General features: G+C 38.6%; 1 protein-coding gene across 3 annotated transcripts; it reads left to right on the top strand.

Moving 5' to 3' along the window:
• Positions 1 to 3,251: 3,251 nt before the first annotated feature.
• Positions 3,252 to 20,984, top strand: KATNA1 (katanin catalytic subunit A1). Of its 3 annotated transcripts, none has more exons than XM_087817680.1 (11): positions 3,252 to 3,357; positions 7,126 to 7,300; positions 9,373 to 9,530; positions 9,715 to 9,895; positions 12,103 to 12,224; positions 13,289 to 13,394; positions 14,518 to 14,676; positions 18,632 to 18,758; positions 19,226 to 19,360; positions 19,682 to 19,808; positions 20,628 to 20,984. In XM_087817680.1, the coding sequence occupies exons 2-11, from the start codon at positions 7,139 to 7,141 to the stop codon at positions 20,824 to 20,826; spliced, it is 1,476 nt and encodes a 491-aa protein (XP_087673806.1). In that variant the 5' UTR covers positions 3,252 to 3,357; positions 7,126 to 7,138; the 3' UTR covers positions 20,827 to 20,984. The 3 variants fall into 3 exon arrangements, with proteins under 3 accessions (XP_087673806.1, XP_016079446.1, XP_016079447.1); XM_016223960.2 differs by lacking the exon at positions 3,252 to 3,357 and adding an exon at positions 3,399 to 3,476; XM_016223961.2 differs by lacking the exon at positions 3,252 to 3,357 and adding an exon at positions 4,059 to 5,334.
• Positions 20,985 to 21,018: the final 34 nt, after the last annotated feature.

Genomic DNA, 21,018 nt, shown 5'->3' with positions numbered 1-21,018 from the left:
AATCTATTTGTATTTTCCCAATCATTTTATCTAGTGTAACATTTGGGGATAATAAAAAAACTTAAAATTAAAATCTTCCAATTATGTGTGGAAAGCTGACTTTTAAGCCACTTAAGTATGTTGATATTTTTATTCAAGTTTAATCTTTTTTTTCTCAGAAAATTTATGATTAAAAATTTGATGCTATGGAATTAAAAAATGTATATAACTAATAATACCTGGTTAGGTTAAGGCAAACTGAACAGAGTATAACCCAGTAAAATGTCTTCATTTTGTGCAACATAAGTACCGTAAATATTCCATGTTAAAGGCTTCCTTTAGCTCAGTACAGATTTAAACCTTTTCAATTATTAATCTCTGCATTTAGTATCATTTGAGTTTGTAGTTTGTTTTTATTGTTCAAAATATTACAAATGTCCCTTTTTCTCCCCATTGACTTATTCCACCCCACCCCACTCCCCTCCCCGAGTTTATAGTTTTTAAAATGTGAATTTGTTGGCTAATCTGTTTTTTAAAAAAATCTTTTTATTGCTTTTAGAAGGAGTGGAAGGGGGAGAGATAGAGAAACATCAGTGTGAGATAAATATTGATCAGTTACCTCCTGTACACGCCCCAACGAGATTGTACCTAACACCTAGGTATGTGCTCTGATTGAAAATCGAACCCACAACCTTGTGGTGTATGGGATGATGCTCCAACCGAGCCACCTGGTCAGGGCCTAATCTGTTTTTATAATCCTTTATTATATGAACTACCTACCAGATAAAATATGTTTGTTGATGTTATTTCTTTTTTTTTAAAAATCCTCACCTGAGGATATTTTTCCATTGCTTTTCAGAGAGAGAGGAAGGGGGGGAGAGAGAGAAAAAAAAAAAAATCAATGTGAGAGAGAGACACTGATTGGTTGTCTCCTGCACACACCCTGACCAGGGCCAGGGATCAAGCCTGTAATCAAGGTACATGCTTGGCTGAAATTGAACCTGGGGCCCTTCAGTCTGCTGAGCCAGACTGGCTAGGGCTGAGGTCATATCTTAAATCAACTTTATATACAGGAACAGATATTTAGGTGGTTTTCTTCAAGTATCATCATTGTTTTATCCTCTTGTTTGTACTCCCTTATAAAATTATATTCGATCTACATGAGAGCAGTTATAGCTGATGCAAATTGCATTATTTTTATGACTCATTTTACTGCAGTGGGGACCCAAGTTTTGCATGCTGAAAGTTGTGGCTATGCCTTGTTATGCCAAAGCAAAACAATGTATCTGCTTAGTGCGGAAGGTAGAGGGAGGACGGCAAATCTGTGTTTGAAACATAGTTATTGTCCTCCCTAGTATCGCCTTTTCCTTCCTTAGAGTCAGCTAGAGATCCTGAACATACTGCTGGATTCAGAGTCTGGTTGGGACTTTGAGTTGTTTCCTCTGGAGAGGGGTTAAATTTGGTGGGAAAGGGGTTCTCATGAGTACTTAACCTCCTAGAGAGGCTGAGGCATGACGAGGCTGCTCTTGTTCCCCAGATCCATCCTCTCATTCTTCCTTTTATGAATAAAGCCCTCATCCCTGTCCAAGTTTTGCCAGCCCCGCTAGAGCCCATGTTTCTCATATTCCCTCGTAATTAGGTGTGGCCACAGGACTAGGTTTTGGCAATTGGGATATGAGCAGACATGGTATGTGCAAATTCTACTTTGTACATTTTTAAATATATATTTTTATTGATTTCAGAGGAAGGAAGGGAGAGGGGGAGAGAGAAACAGCCATGAATTATTGATGGGCTGCCTCCTGCACGCCCTCTGCAGGGATGGAGTCCGCCCCCGCCCCCGCCCCCACCGGAATCCAAAGGCAATTCCTGGGTCACAGGTCCGCCCTCCGCGGCTGAGCCTCGCCCGGAGCTACTCGGTCCATTTAAAGTGCTACTGCTTGCCCTCCACCTGCTCTTTTCCTCTTCCCAAGGGTGGAACAAGAACAGAGTGGCGACTTCATGTTGACCATAAAAACCAGGAAAACGCCCTAGCGGTGGTAAATCAACAAAATGAGTAGAACCTAGTTGCCTGGAAGATTGTGTGGAGCAGAGCTGTCTGTCCAGCCTGGACTGAGCAATTGCAGAATGTTAGAGGAAAAACACACACACAAACAACAATATATCCATTTGTTACTGCTACTGAACCTATACCCTAACTAATATATTGTGTAAGTTGTATCAGTGTTTATAGTCTAATTTGCAAAACAATTTAAGGAGGCCATTTTTTACTTTGCCCGTCTCCCATGCAGTCAGTCACGAAATTCAGTTATTTTACCTTGTACCTTTCTCTCTAATTCAGCATCTCCATCCCCATTGTTACTAATTCGATTGATATCCTTATCTCTACCTCCCTGAATTGCTTTTTATTTCAAAAAGATATACTAATTATAGTGTACTGTGCTGCATTACAATAGAGATCATATCCACCATAGCAAAACTATTATTTTCTACTTAGTTGAGAATTTTATACGACTTGAAGCTCCACAAGATACTGTATTTTGTTGACCACTATATGCCCAGTGTCTACATCAGTGTCTGGCGCACAGTTGTTCAATAAATGCTTGCAGACTGAATTGCCTTTAAGTCTGTTAAATCCCTGGGATGCTTTAAAATTAGATTTTTAATTATCATGCGCTCCTAAAGGTAAACGTGTCTTAAATGCCTCGGTTCCCTCAGCGAAGGTTCAGGATGGAGACGGACACTGGAGGAAGCTCAGGGCTGTCGCGTAGGTATCTGTGAATCATGGGACGTCATTATGTGTTGTCTGGTTGTACAAAAAAGTTGACCAAAAAAACTCAAGAGAATAAAATCCCACGAGCGGCGTGTCCGAGTATCTTTGTTGACCCACTCTCTATTTCATCCGTGTTGTGACAAGCGCCCCGGCCAAATTCTGAGTATTTGGTTCTAAAACAGAATTTGTCATAAACGAATTGCATGACCCTCGACACGCACCTGCAGAATGACACGCGGAATTCCTAATTTCTGAGGAGTAGGGTGAACATCAAATGGGAGGAAGAACGAGCAAGCGCTCGGAAAAGACGGCGAGGCTCGGAGGCGGGTCTCGTTCGGATCAATACCTTCTCGACCGGTCCCGCCCCACCCTCCAAGAGGCGACGCGGACTGCGCAGGCGCGCCCGACCCCGCCTCCGCAGGCCACGCCCACCCCCGGCGCGCGCACGCCACTCGGCGTCCTCGCTCCCGGGGCGTCGCCCCGCGTGCGCCGGTCGCCGAGGCCATCCCTGGCACCGGAAGTGACCCCGGCGAGTTTGCCTTCAAATTCTTGGTTAGCTGAAGCTTCGCTGGCGGCTGGCGGCGGTTGGACCCGGCGCTGCTGGGACGGTGAGCACTGGCGGGGCGGTTGGGGCTGGGCAGGGCCCCCCTTCCTCGCCCGGAGCCCCGCTCCACCCTGCTCCTCCACCTGTCGGTGGGCGGTTTCCGAGGAGCCTCGGCCTCCGCAGGTGAGTGGTCGCTGGCCTGGTGCTGGAGGGATCCCCGAACCCCATGTCGGGGTCGGTGAGGGACGTAGGGGCCTGCGGTGCGAGACCGCTGCGCATCCTGCCGTGAACCTGCCCGTGCGTGCGCGGAGGTCTTAGGTCCTGGCTGTTGTCGTTGACACCTGTGGCTTAGGTGACGGCCCCCTTACCTGAGGAATCCTGCCCAGCCGGGCCTTGAGGGGAACGCTGTGGTTCCCGTCTCTAGACCTGTGTCATTAGAGAAGGTTCTGGCCAAGAAAACACGTGTTTATTCTCTTTTGACGGCCCTCTCCCGAATCCGTCCACCCTCCCGCCCCAGAAACCCTCACCCCGGAAAAACAACGAATAGGTAAGGTGTGATAGTGTTGAGGATGTTATTTCTTATTTCGTTTATTCCGGAGCCCTGGAAGTTCATGGCCCTTTTTGTTTAGAGTTGTTATCTTTTAGAAAATTTATCCCTCAAAACATTTGTTTCATATAGTATATTATACGGTGACGAAGTTAGAGATAAGCATGGATCCCTAAGTGCCTTACAGGGGATCATCTCAAACCCTTATGTAAGCTATAGTAATTTTCTCTTTTAACCGCGAAGTGCCACTTTTATATCCGTTACTAACTTCCAAAAGCACAGTGTTGCACCCTTTTCTCTTGAAGGCACTTATTTGTGTCTTCCTCCTTGAAATCAGGCCTTTAGTCACTGCTGAAATCATTCCTAAATGTTTTAGAATGTGTGCGATAGATCTCTGCCACATAGTAACAATGATAGAACACAAAGGTGTCAAGGAAGATTCTTGCAGTGTTCATACAGGCCTAATGTGTCAATGTGCAGCCCTGTTTTCCTTTATGGCCTGTATTATGCCTTTGAAAAAAGACAGTGTCCTTCAACTTTCCAACAGCCCTAGACTATGAAAAGCTACATAAAGTTCCCTTATGGCATTAGTTATTCAAGAAACGTTTACCTTTTATATAGAGTCAGTTCTAGACAAGCTATCCAGTCTGCAATGGATTCTACATCTTATTGTGAAACTGGTATCACAATTCTGACAGATACCCAGGATTAGAGAATCTTATAGAATTTACTGTATTAACATTGTTGACTTTCTGTTTACAACAATGTTTTGTTTTCTTTCCTTAGCTACTTGACTGGTTAAAAAGATAATGTATCAGATCAAAATGGTCAGTGATGATAATATGCTAAATAGATATTGCTTGTGTTTATTGATATATGGCCTTTAACTTATATTGAAATTGTTATGTTCACTGATTTATTTTTGCACTGTTTAGGGTAAATGTAAAGAAAACTTACTAAATACATATCCATATATGTTGTGGTTTTCTGAGCAGGTTGTTTTTTGGTGTTCTTTCTTGGTCTTCTTGAGAATTTATCATATGATTATAAGAGTAAGAAAAATGGATGCCATGCTATAATTGGTCATGGGTTGCTCATTTATTGTTTATTCATAATCATCAGTGACTGACTGTACATTAACATTATTTATGGTTGCTGTCATATCCTAGATATGTACATTCTGAAAATTGCTTAACATTGTATTGTCACTTTTGAAGTTACACACACTTGCCTTACTGAAATGCCTTAGGAAAATGCATGATTGAGCTTCATCTGTTTTTATTTTAGGACATCAGTTTTGCAGTTTTGCAGATATTTTTAACATTGATGCTGATTGATTTTTTAGCCTGTGCTAAATAATCTGTACATGTTTCCTGCTACTAAGCAAAGAAAAATACACCTAGAATAAATAAAATATCCCTTTCAGGAAACTACAAGGATCTCAAGGTTTCATTCCATCTTATTTTTGTCTTCAGTGAAATTCCTCATAACTCAGTAGGTGCTCTGTAAATATTTCTTGAATAAATGACCTATGTAATTATGGTAAAAACTGCAATATAAATGGAACTCTCTCTAAGACTTCTTTAAAAATTAAGTGGGTAAGGTATCCTTTTTAGATGTGAAATAGGGAAGGCCCTTTATTTGTTTTTTGGAAGAGAAGAGGAACCTTAGGATTCAAATATTTTGATCTGTTGCGTGTGTTTTTTTCAGTGTCTTTGGTCACTCCTTTTCCCTAATCCTAGGGGAGAAAAAGACACTTGAAGTCTCTGTAGAGATACCACACCACATGACATATTAAGTTTGCTAGAAATTTTGCAGTAATATTGAGTTTTTAGTGTTTAATTTTTAAAAATTTGTTACTTAAAATTTCATGCTGCATCTTACTTAGTTTTAAAAAATAATGAATTTAGTCATTAGCTAAATCATAAATATTCAAGCCATGTAAGCAAAAGTGTGGTTCTAATAGAATTACGTGAAGGGAAAGTTTTCTGTGAGACCAAGCAGGCATCACCACTTAAGGTTATTGTTCTCTTTAATAACCTGTGTAAATCAAGAGCCTAAATCTTTGGACAGTGTCACTTTTATAAATGTTTTGTTAATTGAACCAGTTGGTAGTGTTTACAGTTCATGGTGGTTAAAATTTGGTCTATAGGCTTTTCTTGAAATATATTCATTTCTTTACATATTGCCAGATACTGTGCTGGGTAGACCTAGTTCCGTCCTGCAGTGTAATTTTAGCAATGATAAGGCTATATTCTTGAAAGCTGGAGAACTGCACAAGTTTACAGTGCTGACATTCATTTAAGAAGAACCATGTCTTTGGCTTAGAGACTACTAAAGGAATGGGAAAAATTATTTTTGTCTAACATTTAATCAACTAAGGGTATTTTGATAATATTTTCAGTAAACATGTTGTTTCTTTGATAACTAAGAATTGTTCACGTCATTTGTTAATGTGGCCTTGGATTGACTTTACATTTTTGTTTGTTAGAAAGAACCAATTCATTGGCTCCTAAGGAATTTTATCTGACTAGAAAGAAGTATTCATAACACAGAGTGCCTTCAAAGAAGGCCTGGAATGACTTTGGTGCCTTAATTTAGGCTATTGAATCCTGGCCCTCAAAAAAAAAAAAAAATGAAGACCGCTCATATATAAGTAACAATTTAGATTTTTTTTTTTTAAAAGTGGGAAAAGGGGAAGAAAGATCAGGAGGAAGTCTAGGGATAGAGAGGAAGAGAGAAAAGACACGAGATGCCTGGTATCCAGGCTTATCCACATCTACTGTATGCCATCCAGCTGGCCCCAGCTGCCCTCTTCTAACACTTGCCCAGACTAGGTGTCACTGTAGGGCATGTAGTTTCAGGGCAGAGGCAGTCCCAGCTCTGGGGTGAGTTGAGGATCAAGGAATGTGAGTGCTGAGAGTAAGGAACCGGACAAAGGCAAGAAATCTTAATAGTTAAGACAAAAACTTGGCACTGTTCATTCATTTAAAGATTGAGTATCCGCTGTGTGCCAAGCAGTGTTCTGGGTGCTATAGATATATTAGTAAGTAACAGAGAGCCATGTCCCTGGTCATGGAGGTTTTATTAAGATAGAATATTACAAAAGTGACTCCAGAGAGTTTTTATTTAGATCATGGGTTTTTTTTCTTTTTCTTTTGGATCTCAGATGCCCAGTCTTGTTAGTTTCTGGAGGGAGCCCTAGAAAGTATACTTTTAAAAAACTCTTTGTAATACTTATTTTTAGGAGACAAATAATATGAAATGTTTCTTTCTTTTTCTTAGCTTACAATTGAACATGAGTCTTCTTATGATCAGTGAGAATGTAAAATTGGCTCGTGAATATGCATTGCTGGGAAACTATGACTCCGCAATGGTCTATTATCAGGGAGTTCTTGACCAAATGAACAAATATCTGTACTCAGTCAAAGATACGTACCTCCAGCAGAAGTGGCAACAGGTGAGAAACATGATCTGCGTACTTTTTAAATAGTTTAAGTACTCAGGAAATTTCAATAGATTATCAGTGCTTTTTGCAGTAACACATTGAGTGTATCATTTATTACATGGATTTGATTTTAGTGTTACTTAAAACTTGATTTATTATATTAGTATTAGTCTGTATTTACCATCATCAGTATTATAAGTTCTTTTTAATTATTCTAACGGTTGAGTTTCAACCTATGAACCAGGAGATCGCGGTTCAGTTCCAGTCAGGGCACATGCCCAGGTTGTGGGCTTGATCCCCAGTCAGGGGCATGCAGGAGGCAGCCGATCAATTACTCTCATCGTCGATGTTTCTATCTCTCTCTCCCTCCCTCCCTCTTCCTTCGTCTCTCTGAAATCAATAAAAACATATTTAAAAATAAATAAATAAATAATAAAGTGATGGTTTTCAAATTTTTTTCTAGATCACATTTTTATCTTGTAAAATTAGAGTTGACATTATTAAGCCATTTTCAAAACTGCAGATGACACCTGAGTCTCATAGGTACCATATTTTCTATAGTACATTATAAAGCAGACCATATTTGAATTCCATTTGGGGAAGTTTAGTGACTGAAGACCAATAGAAATTTATAGGTGGAAACTGTAGAACTTAAAGGTCCTGTTGAAGGTGGCATTTATAACAAGATTCAGCTATGTCACAGAGGAAAGAAATGTTACAGAAATTGTCTTTTTGAACTGGTCTAGGTAGAATATTATCCCTCAGATTCTACTGAACTGCTTTTTGGATAGTATTTTATATTTGTCCTTAATTTTAAGAGAGAAAAATCCTACCTTTTTTAATGTAACCTCTTTTCCTAAATCTGCCTCTGCATATCCCTGACATTACCAGAAGGAGAAAATATTTCATTTCATAAGGAATGTTGTTTGTCATTGAAAGACTTTTAAGACCTTTTGTTCTTAGGCCAGAGACTTTTACTTTAAAAGTCTAAGCTTTTATTAAAGATACTTAAGTTATTTAGTTTTAAGATAAAACATTACCAACTTCATTTCAACATTCCATACACACACACACACACACACACACACACACATACACAAAATATATATAGATATATTTTTTGAGTCAAGATAGCTTTTAAAAATATTTTGGTTGTATGTGAATTGAGGCATTTATCTTCTGAAGCCATATTTTTCAAACTAGTGAGTTATGAAATTAGTGGATTCTAATCAGCCTTTAAAGAGTCAAATACGCCCGGCCCGGCGTGGCTCAGCGGTTGAGCATCAACCTAGGATACAGGAGATCGCAGTTCAGTTCCTGGTCAGGGCACATGCCCGGGTTGTGGGCTCCATCCCCAGTCGGAGGCGTGCATGAGGCAGCCGATCAATGACTCTCTCATCATTAATGTTTCTATCTCTCTCTCCCTCTCCCTTCCTCTCTCTGAAATCAGTAAAGATATATTTTTTAAAAAAAGAAAAGTAAATAAATAAATAAAGGTCAAATTGCATAAAAACCCATCAAAGTGCAACTTACCAAAAGTATTATTTTTATCAAACTTAAAGTTACAGCTAACTTTTTGATTTCTTATGCAGTTTGAATGAGAACCACAAGCCAGTAACATGGCTTAATTAGCCAGAATATTTAATTCCTTTTATCAGAATTAATTTTGCAATTGAAAGCAAAGAATTAATGAACCATTATTAAAATTTCAAGAGTATCTTGGTGTGACTTACTGGGTATCTGATGTCAGAATGGAGGTTTCTTTTTTAAAAAATTGATATTTAGAGAGAGGAAGGGCAGGAAAGAGAGAGAAACAGAAACATGGATATGAGACAGAAACGTGGATTGGCCACCTCTGCATGCGCCCCTACCAGGTGTTGAACCTGCAACCTGGGTATGTGCCCCTGACAGGGAATTGAACCCACTACCTTCTGGTGTGCTGAACGATGCTCCAGCTAGCTGAGCCACACCAGCCAGGGCAAAGTGGAGGTTTCTAACATCTTTAATACATTGCCCTAGTTTAATTTTAGCAGTGACTTAGTAGTTATAAAAAATTAAAGAGCTGTATTCTCGTTTGAAACCAGGTGTGGCAGGAAATAAATGTGGAAGCTAAACATGTTAAGGATATCATGAAAACATTAGAGAGCTTTAAATTAGACAGCACTCCATTGAAAGCTGCACAGCATGAGCTTCCAGCTTCTGAGGGAGAAGTCTGGTCCTTGCCTGTACCTGTTGAACGAAGGTAAGTGGAGACCTGTTAAGAAACATGCCTTTTGGGGGGAAAAAAAGTTATTCACTCCTATCTTGTGTTCAGTTATTGCCTTGGCTTCTTTAGTTCATAGACTGTTATACACTATTTGTGTTCATCTATATTTGGACCAACTCCAGGGGTTGATTATGATTTTAATGATGTCGTGTTTGATTAGACCCTCACCAGGTCCTAGAAAACGCCAATCTTCTCAAAACAGTGACCCTAAACCACACAGTAACCGTCCAAGTACAACTGTCAGAGTTCACCGTCCATCTGCACACAATCTTCACAATGACAGGGGAAAAGCTGTTCGTTGTCGGGAAAAGAAAGAACAGAATAAAGGAAGAGAGGAAAAGGTAAATGGTACTGGTTTTCATAAATGAAGAAGTTATTTATTAACTTTAAAAATGAAGACCATACATATTTTGATAATTTTTAGTCATTAAAAGTGCCAGACTGTGGCAGCTCTCTCCTTGGGCCCGGAAGTCGCTAGAGTGGCTCACAGAACTCAGGAAAACAGTTTACGTACTAGATTACTGGTATATTACAAAGGATACAGCTCAGAAACAGCCAGATTTTTAACTTTTAATTGAGACAGTGGATTTGGATTTTGTGTATATAATTTTGCTGGCTTTTAAAATAACTAGTTTTAAACCCAGGGACTTATGTCCTGATTAATTGTCCATGTTCGACTTCATTTTGCGCATCAAAAAGAAGTCTAAATTTTTTTAACCTCTCTGCTGCTTTCTTTTACCTCCTGGTAGCTGTTAGTATTTTTACTTAGAGCAAGTTATTGCATTAAAGGAAATTGTACTAGTTCAGCTAATTCCATACTAAAAATGTCAACATTTGAAGTTCCATAACTTCTCTTTTCCTGACCTGTTACAGAATCTTTTCTCCTTTCTGCCTCACTTAAATTTGTTTTTCTTTGTCTGCAGACATTCCCTCAACCCTGTGTTCTGTGGGGGAAAGGAAAGCGAGAACTAGAAAGTGCCTTCCATGTGTGTCTTCCTGGGCTTACAGTGTACATTTCCATAGCCAGGGACAGTGTCTTCTTTCTACCCCACAGCTGCTAGCACAGAAAAGATTCTTCATAGATATCTCTGAATGAATAACAACTTCATAAATACTTAGAGGAAAAGATAACCTCCTCTTTAAATGTTAAACAATGCCTTCCTTGTATCTTTTATGTTAGTCTTGGATACTGAGTAGTCTGTAAATTGTGAGACAGATGCTTGTTTGCTCATCCAGTGTAAGACTTTGAATATCATAAATATTGGTTAAGTCTAGACATTAATACTGACTGTAGACAGCACTGTTGACAGATCATCACATTATGGGCAAAAAAAATGTTACGTAGATGGAACAGTGATCCTAGTGAAAGACTGAGTAAGTGGTTATTTACACTAATGCAGAGTTTCATAGATTTCCATAGCTCATAAACTTTGTAAGTGTCTCAGTAATTTTTTCACAGCACTTCTAGGAAAAGAATTCTTACTCATTTATGAAGAAGTTAGGTACAGAGAACTTTGTGTATGCCCTATCAACACCTATTGGACACTGTAGCGCTTCTCACACCCTGGAGTCAGAGTGGACACGCTACTTGTGTTCCTCTTCGACATTATAGCTTTCATCACAGCAACGGCCAAAAACCTAGCTTTCCAAAACATGGCATTTCTGAAAGGAATGTAGCAGTGTTTATGTAGAAACTGAACTGCTTTGAGCTGGTAGTTCATCCATTGTTCAGCAGATGTTGCCGTGCTTTCCTCAAAACTTTTAAATATCAAATGGGGACATCTATAATACTGTCAACAAGTTTTAAACTTTTTAAAAATATTTCTCAGTGCCCTATGAGTTTGCCATCGTGCCCTGGAATACTTTAGTATATATTTGGGATCTGTGTGCCTGATGACTTCATCACAGGACGGGAGGGAATCTCACCTAAGGACTGAGATGCCTCTTGGAGGCAGGTGGGAACAGTGAGAAGGGATGTTTTAGGAGCATTGATAAGGACTGAGTACGTGGTTAAAGGTTGAGCCAGAGTCTTAGCTGAATAATCCATCTGTCTTTAACCTTATCATCAGTTCATGTGCATAGTATTTTTATTTTTAACACCGTTACCATACTTTTTATATAAAAATAATAATTGAGTATGAAATTCTGATGTAAATGTAAAAGGATAACTTCTAGTCTTTGATTCTGCCCTTATTACTTGTACTATTATACTAGCTTTTGAAAAAATATCACTTGAGTCCAGTCTTTGTTTCTGACTCAGAAACAAAATATCATTTTATTATTTTTTTAAAATTTAATTTAATTTTATTTCATTTTAATATATCTTTATTGATTTCAGAGAGAGGAAAGGAGAGGGAGAGAGAGAGAAGCATCAATGATGAGAGAGTCATTGATCGAGCCCACAACCCGGGCATGTGCCCTGACCGGGAATCGAACCCTGATCGCCTGGATCCTAGGTCGAAGCTCAACTGCTGAGCTGTGCCTGGTTGAGCCAAAATATAATTTTTGAGTCAATCAAAAACACTTATTTTTTTTCCTCTTGATGTAGAACAAATCACCTGGCGCAGTTCCAGAACCAGAGACCAATAAATTTGATAGCACTGGGTATGATAAGGACTTAGTAGAAGCTTTGGAAAGAGATATAATTTCTCAGAATCCCAACGTTCGATGGTAAGTTAAAATAATTGGGTTCTGTGGATGCTTTTTGGGATAGAAAATGGAGCAGGTGTGGGCATGCACTGAAGATCAGTCCTCAGGGATAGAACCAGAGTCCGTACCATGGGAGTGTGACGTATAATGAAAAACTCCACTTCAGGCTGTACCAGTGTTTTGTCTGAGACTTTTTAATTTAATAAAATAAATAATAAATTAATTTTTTATTAAATAAAAAATCTTAATACAAAATGGGAATAAGATCCCAGAAATGTCATCTTCTTTTGGGACATCCTCTAGTGGTGAAATGGCAGTGATGCTTTTGCATGCGCATTGCTTGTTACCTGTATGCTTGTCTAGTACATGCTGTTTTTATTTCCTATTATTTAGAGCAGTGGTTTTTGACTTTATTAATATTATGTCTAATCAAAGAACTGTAATTTATCACAGTGAGTTACAAAAGCTCCCTTTTCCATGAAGTTAAATACGTTCTGTTATATATATTGTTAAAACCTGATTATATTATTTTTAGGTATGGTTTTGGGGATATTTTAAAATATTTTTGGCATTTGCTATTTATGCAGTGACCATCTATTTTCATTAAAATTACCATGTGTGCGATAGTGGTGGTGGTAGTAATCTTGTGCTTGGAGATGGCTTCATAGCAGTCTCTCTGATACCCTTTAACCTTGGTGTCTGCCTCTTGCAGGGTTGAGGTGAAGCAGCAGCTTTGCAGCCCGTCTCTGCTTTATGCCCTTTTTATTCTTTATGGGTTTGTCAGTGGGCTTATTGTTTCTAAATCATGGAGTTTATGGAATGAGCGTCATTGATGAGAGCAGGAATTTAAAATAATACTCGAGTGGGCCTGTAGACCTGTGTTCTCATTTGCCAAGCTGAGAATCATCACTGACAAAAACGGAAAGTACAGATTGTGCTCTTTCTAGGTATTGGTTGTCTGGCTGCATCGCAGTATCTTAGTTCACTGGTGCCAAGAGAGAGGCTTGACATTCTGTCAGCAATGTCAAATCACGTGCTTCCAGTGGTTTTCTAAGAGGTAGTTGATAAAATATCTTTTTTTTTAGGGATGATATTGCTGATTTGGTAGAAGCTAAAAAGTTGCTTAAGGAAGCTGTGGTGTTACCAATGTGGATGCCAGAATTCTTTAAGGGCATCAGGAGACCATGGAAAGTAAGTTTATTACTGTTATGGCATTGTCAAAGTGGTGGCCAGTACATTGCTATAAAAGCCAATATTTATCTGTATTAGGTGAAGTGAGGGGAGATAGTAGTAGAGTAGGTAAAGAAAATTTAAATTAAAAACTGTATGTTGTGTTATTCAGAATTTTGAGTAGACCAAAAGCTATTTCAAGGTTCCCAGAATAATAAATAAGTACAGTATGATCGTGGAAAGTTAGACACGTAGCAGATTTAGAATGAGCTTGTATTCGCAAATGTGAACAAGTTGCCCAGTGCAAAAACACTCCATTTTATGTGTCATGTTGCAAACTTGGATCCTGTTCTTAAGAAATTAAAACTTACTTGCATCTAATGCAGATATTTTTCTTAAGAAATGAGACATATCTATAATGAGGACTTTTTTCTTTTTTTAAAATATATCTTTATTGATTTCAGAGAGAGGAAGGGAGAGGGAGAGATAGAAACACCAATGGTGAGAGAGTCTTCATTGATCGGCTGCCTCCTGCACGCCCCCGACGGGATTGAGCCCACAACCTGGGCATGTGCCCTGACTGGGAATTGAACCGCGATCTCCTGGATCCTAGGTTGATGCTCAACCGCTGAGCCACGCCCAGCTGGGCTAATGAGAGCTTTTTAAAGTTATGGGTCGATCTGAAAAGAGATTGTCAAAAAAACTTTCTTGGATTTGGAAAATGTGCTAATAGTTAAGCACTTATTAATTTTAAGTCTTTAAGGGATAGGCAAAATACAAAATTATAGACATTCTTTGAGTACAGATATGTAAAAAAACAAAACTAATTTATTTGAGCAAAAAGACAGCAGAAAATATATCCAGATACTAACAATATCTGTGTTAGGGTATGATATTGTAATATCCGTATTATAATATTGATTATATTTTTTCTCATTGCTGAGTTACAGATTTTTAATAATGTTATACTTTTGTAATGGATAAGGTAAATTTATGATAAAGTATACTTCTGTTTACCTTTCTATTTGTCTTTTGTCTTAATATTATATGTAAGTTGGTTGAAAAGGGATCCTTAGTAAGGGAATTCTTGTGATTTAGACAATGGCAGATAAATCCTTCATTTATGCTGTTATATTCCCAACAGGGAGTGTTGATGGTTGGCCCACCTGGCACGGGAAAGACCCTCCTTGCTAAAGCAGTAGCTACAGAATGCAAGACAACATTCTTCAATGTCTCTTCGTCAACGCTCACTTCTAAATACAGAGGAGAGTCTGAGAAGCTTGTTCGTCTTCTGTTCGAAATGGTGAGTGTTTGAGATAGCTCTGATTCTTTGCCCTCTAAAAGGGGAGAAAGTGAGTTGTAACTGTCTCCAGTGTGTAGACTAGCTATGCAGAAGGGAGTCGTGCCCAGAACACGACTCCTGTGCCCTTGAAGCTAGAATCCTTTACTAATAACCGGAGCTGCTCTCTGTCCCCTTTCCTCTGGAGGAAAAGCCATCTCTGTTAGCTTATGGGCATGCTCACATTTTGGGATCTGCCTTACTAATCTGCAATAGGAATTTGAAATTATGTTTATAAAACTAGTAGGCTTAGTTATAATATGGTAAATGCAGTATGATAACAATAATGCAGAAGAGTGAAACTCATAAGTAGTTGTGGAACTTAGATCGCCTCAGTCTATGAGCTATACCAAATACCCCGAGTTTAATGACCCAGGCTTCGGCTTAAGTTCTTTGCTCCTACTTTGAGTTTCTTTTGTGTTCTTCCATTCCCGCTAATCTGAGTATCAGTAGGAGAAATGTAATTTAACAAGTTCTGGTAGAGTATTTGGATTGAGGTCAGTAGACTTTGCTAAGTTTTACTGATTATTTTAGTAATGCCTCATTTAAGAAATAGTGTAATTATAAGAGTGAGGACACAGGCTTATTTGTACAGTGACGAAGACTTGCGTTCTTACTCTTAGCGTGGAGGAACCTTGGACCATGCTAACATTACACCAGACCTTCCTTCCTAGGCTTGGAATAAAACGAAACAGGCAAGCAGACATCCTCACAACGTCGGGTGGTTTATTTTCTCACATAGGCTTCCTCTGGTTTCAATTCCTGTTTTATTCCTCCTTCAACTTTGAAAATGCATTGGGCGGGCTGCCTGTACCACGGTAGGAATCTAATGACCCTCTGAGATCATTTGAAAAATTAGTTTTCCCTTAGCTGCTGGGGGGGAAAAATTATATTGCTAGCGTTCCAGAATAACCAGGCCTTTAAAAAAATGTAAGCTGAAGAGAGTGAATGGCTAAGCGTGGGGGTCAGTAGTCAGGTGGCATGGGTTCAGATCCCGCCTGTCACTTTCCTGGCTGGCTCATGGGGCACATTCCTTTACTGCTCCTCAGTTGATTTATCTGTAAGAACAAGCCAGTAATATAGGACCTACCCCTGTAATGTTCAGTGGGTGAGACAAGCTAATATAGGTAAATGGCTTAATACAGAGCCTAATATATAAGGTGTCATAGATATTAGCTGTTGCTTTTTATGAATTATATGTTTTCTAATGTAGGGTATATATTCAAGAAAACTGACCATTTTCTTCTATAGGGGGAAGCCTCTGACAGAGTGCTAATTTGCATTATTTTGTATAGTGAGGTTTATGAAGCCCTCTCCAACAGCTATTTTTCACTGGCTTCCCTGGTGTTACCATCGTTAAGTCAGTCCCTGTTTATCTGAGTTTGCTGCTTTGATTGTGCATTGAGCAGTGGCTCTATCAGAAACCAGCACCTGCAGCATGGAGCTTCTGCCTCTGTGGCTTTCGGTTAGCGTTCATATTTGAAACCAGCTCGATATTCTTGATCATAGACTATCTTAAGGAGTTAAACTGTACTACTTTTTATATCTTTGTTTTGACTGCTCTGTAGGCGATTTCCTTTGATTACCCACCTTCCACCCCCCAGAAACTCTCAAAGTGAGCAAATTAAATAAGGCCACTTAAATATTATTTTAAAATGTCTAGAATTTTTATATGACATGCTAACAAATGTATACAAAAACTAGATTTAACTGTATAATTTTTGTTGTATCGTCAAGAACTTCCAAGTGTCAGAAACCTAATCAAATGAGTTTAAACAAAAAGAATAATCTATTGGGTCAGGTAACTGGGAATTTTCAGAAGTTACGTTTTAGATTTTTAGGCCTAACAGGATCCTGCAATTCAGATGTCCTCAGAAATGTCTCTGACTTGTGGCTGTTTAGCTCTGTTATAGGCAGGTCTGTGTGGTGGCTAAGATAGCCACCAGAGGCTTACGCCTTCTTTTTAGTACCTTTATGGTGATCCCAGAGAAACTAGCCCTCATTGCCCAGTTCCAGCAAAGTTCCAGGGATTAATGTTTGGCCTATTTGAGTCATGTGCCCGTGCTTGACCCCATCATTTTGGTGAGAGAATTAGTGACTTGAGTGGCCCCTGGAATTCTGATTCAGCATCTTTAGTGGAATAAGAATGAAAAGGGATGATTTATGAATGAAAAAGAGAGCTTCTCTTACCAGGTGGCAAAGCAATTGGTGTCCAGTCCACATCTCTCTATGGTACTCTCCCAGGTCATCTGAAGCCGATGGTGTGTGCCACACAGCCTCTGCTCTAAGTCAGGGCAGGTTATTCCACACACCCTCAGAATTTAGGAAGAACCAGTCTAGTAGCTTTTACGTGGTGTGGCAATAGATTGAAATTTAATTTTTGTCAATGTAGATAGATGGTTTCTAGCTAGAATTTCAACTGAAAATTTTCTTTTTTTTTTCTTTCCCTCTTTCTTGAAAAGTACAAAAACTTTTCTACATGGTACCTAAAACACAAGTAAGGGTGCTTTATTAAAAATGAAATTATCCCTTTGGAGGGTAGAGATGATTTAGGATTCAGATTTTCAATTAGAAAAGAGATTTAAATATTATGATTTTCCAAGCGAACATACTAAAACTAAAGCCACACTTTGGAGGCACAGTGCTTTCAACAGCTGATGCCTCGTAAAGGATATTGGACTATAACCTCATATCCCAAAAGAATTGGCAGACTTAGTACAATTGCATGCTCAAGTCTGTAATGCTTACTTGCCATTGTGGACTTCTATTTTTAGAAAAGCCTTTAACTTGCTGTTTGTTCACTCAAGCTCTGTTTTGAGAAATATCTGTCATCACTTAGGTTCTAATTTTCTTGTGCAGTGATTCTTTAAGTTTGGATATTTCATTTAAAAAATGATTAAACTTCTTTAGTTACTGTAATAAATTGCTTCTTCAGACTCAACAGAAAGGTGATACTGTTGAGTCTTACACAGCTATTTACTAGATTAATACTTGGCCTACTCTATTTAATGGATGGGGATCAGTTCTTTCCCTTTCTTTGGTTTGAAGAAGAAATTTAAGGTATAAAAATAAACTTGGGAGATGTTATTCAGCTATAAAATGGAATGAAGTACTGTACATGCTACAGTGTAGATGAACATTGAAAACACTATGCTAAGTGAAAGAAGCCAGACACAAAAGGCTACATCTTGTATGATCCCATTTATTCGAAATGTCCAGAATAGGCAAATCCATAGTGTAGAGACAGAAAGCAAATTAGTGATTGCCAGGAATAGTTAGGGGAAGGGAAATATGGGCTTTTTGGGGCAATGAAAATATTCTGGAATTTGATAGTGGTGATGGTTGCATAACATTGTGAATATACTAAATTGTACAACTTAAAGTGGTTTAAATGGTAAATTGTATGTGAATTTTATTTAAAAAAAAAAAACTTGGGCAGTATAAACTCACTCTTCTAGTTGACAACTTAAGAGGATTTTTAAAAGTACTTGTCATATGAACAATGGCAATTAGAATTTCTTAGAGGGAATCTATGTAATTTTACTTAAGATAATGGTTTCATTTAACCAAAATTTTCTTCTAGAACTTCAGAACACTTAACCAGTATCTAAATGTCTTCCCATCAGTTTATTCACATTTTTGTAGTACACAGGATAATCCTGTATTTATATCACTCATAAGCAAATATGTATCATTGTAGTATTTAAAGGCCAAAAAAAATGCCATGTGATGTTTTAGGGTCAGTCAGTGTTACTAGAAACTGTCTTTTAGCTGTTCCAGTCCTGTCCTCTCCCCTCCATCCAGGACAAGAGGGAGAAGTGCACAGTGTGGCAGACTCCTCAGCTGTCTTCTGGTTGCTAAGCTGTAGGTTACTTTTAAATGAAATAAAAACGTGGTGTTGCATGGTTTCTTTCTTTAGGCTCGATTTTATTCTCCAGCCACCATATTTATTGATGAGATTGATTCCATTTGTAGTCGCAGAGGGACTTCTGAAGAGCACGAGGCAAGCAGGAGGGTGAAAGCCGAGCTGCTGGTTCAAATGGATGGTAGGCATGTGTATATGCATGAACTGACCAAGTGTGGTGCTAACCCACACAGCTTCCAGTGACTAGAGGGGCTGGCGGGTGGGTCCTGGAGTTTAACATCATCACACTGGGTGCACTGACAGTGGAGTCATGCCAGAAATAAGGGCTACCACAGGGCACCCTTTGGCATATACACTGATCTATTTTTAGCCATGTAGTTGAAATAAATGCAGATAAATTGGCCTTAGGGAGGGATATGTGTGCTTTTGAAAATGAGCTGGTCTTTTAAATCTATTTTGAGTCATATTTTTTGCATACTACAAGAACTCATTTTTCTTGGACCAAAGTTTACATATGTACTAGTTTTAGAAGTTTTAAGGAGGCTTCATGATTATACTACCTTGTAATGTGCTAAACATTTGATGATCATTAAGTAGTTGAGCTTTAGTGTATCTTAGTATTTTTCTCTCTCCTTACCCTTCTTTTAGGTGTTGGAGGTGCTTCTGAAAATGATGACCCTTCCAAAATGGTTATGGTTCTGGCAGCAACTAATTTTCCCTGGGATATTGATGAGGCTTTAAGACGACGTCTTGAAAAAAGAATCTATATTCCGTTACCATCAGGTATCTTCATGTGAATCTTGTCAGAAAGCTCACGTTAACACTTCAGTCATTTTTCTTAGAAATTTTAAATTTTGGTATTAACTTTCCTTAAAGAGACAAATGTGGGATGTTTTTCCTTATATTAACTGGCTTGGGTATATCGAGAGCCTGAAATCTTGAGACTAGGAAATTTCAAATTCAGTGAGGAGCAGCTCTTAAGTTTTTAAGCAGATGAACTCTGAGACTTGTTAAACAACTTGTCACACAAAGTGGACTTGAGAAAAAGTAATACACTGTGTTTATGTTGAAAGCTTACATTTTAAAATTTGTTTCTACCATTAGCAAAAGGCAGGGAGGAGCTATTACGAATAAGTCTACGTGAGCTGGAACTGGCTGATGATGTTGATCTTGCACGTATAGCAGAAAACATGGAAGGTTACTCAGGTGCGGACATTACCAACGTATGCAGGTATGAATTATTTTGGAAGCATAGGTTTTCATGGGTCTAAACTTGTATTATGAAGTTTTTATGTCAAGTTAAGATAAAGAATAATGACACACTTCATAGTCTACAGTCAAAGACACAAGTTCTGGTATTTCGTGTTAGCAGGTGCTGGTAAGATACTGGGGTATCTTACATGTCAGTGGAGTCTGCAGTTCACTTGAAAACTACAAATTCAAGAAGCTAATGTTAGAACAATGGGTGTAAGGTAGAAAATCTGTAATTACGTGGATTAGAACAGTTAATGTTGGTGCAGTCGTTGAGTACACTGCCATGTCGGAAACGTAACTGTAAAATAGTTGATGTGGCATCCCTAGAGTAGTCTTGTTTTCAGTGAACGTGTTCTATAGGTGGTGGCAATAGCAGTAAAAGGGACAAGTCTCCCTCCGGGCCAGCCAAGTCATAAATTTTGTCCTAATCTAAGTATTAGCGCAGTCACTTTAGTAAGGTACTTGATTACATTAGCTTCCTCCTCTAAAGCAAGTCTGTCAGGTAGGGCTAGCGCACGGATTAGTGGTAGTGTGGACTGTATAAAGCAGCCACATGTTGCCATCCCTTTGCATAAATGGGGGCTGCTAAAAAGAATAAAATTGGTGAAAGGAAAGAGGTACTTAAATCAGAAGTTTCTCCTTAAGAAAAAAAAAGCACTAAGTACAGAGGGGAAAGAAGAAACCACCTAACTGGGTCAGTTAGCTTTTCCTACACATGTAGGGAATATATAACTTTCTAGCTGACAGACTTTCACACTCAATCAAAATATCACTTTGTTTTTAATTTAAAACCTAGGGATGCATCCTTGATGGCAATGAGAAGGCGTATTGAAGGTTTGACCCCAGAAGAAATCCGAAATCTTTCAAGAGAAGAAATGCACATGCCCACAACTATGGAGGACTTTGAAATAGCTTTAAAAAAGGTTTCTAAGTCAGTATCTGCTGCAGACATTGAAAGATATGAGAAATGGATATTAGAATTTGGATCATGCTAATTCTCACATGTAACTGGGAGAAACCTGCCTTAAGTGTTTGAATAATTAAATGTAGTATTTCATTGCACCGAGTGCTATATTTTTTTAAACTTTCATAATGGTAAAATTTTTTTTAAAAAAACATGATTCTGAATAAAGGCAATTTTTTAAAGCTGCAAGCAATTTGTTTTACTTTAGCATTACCTGATTTCT

The sequence above is a fragment of the Miniopterus natalensis genome, chromosome 5 (assembly GCF_054644295.1).
Source record: "Miniopterus natalensis isolate mMinNat1 chromosome 5, mMinNat1.hap1, whole genome shotgun sequence".
Lineage (NCBI taxonomy): Eukaryota > Metazoa > Chordata > Mammalia > Chiroptera > Miniopteridae > Miniopterus > Miniopterus natalensis.
This window is presented reverse-complemented; position numbering and strand designations above follow the sequence as displayed.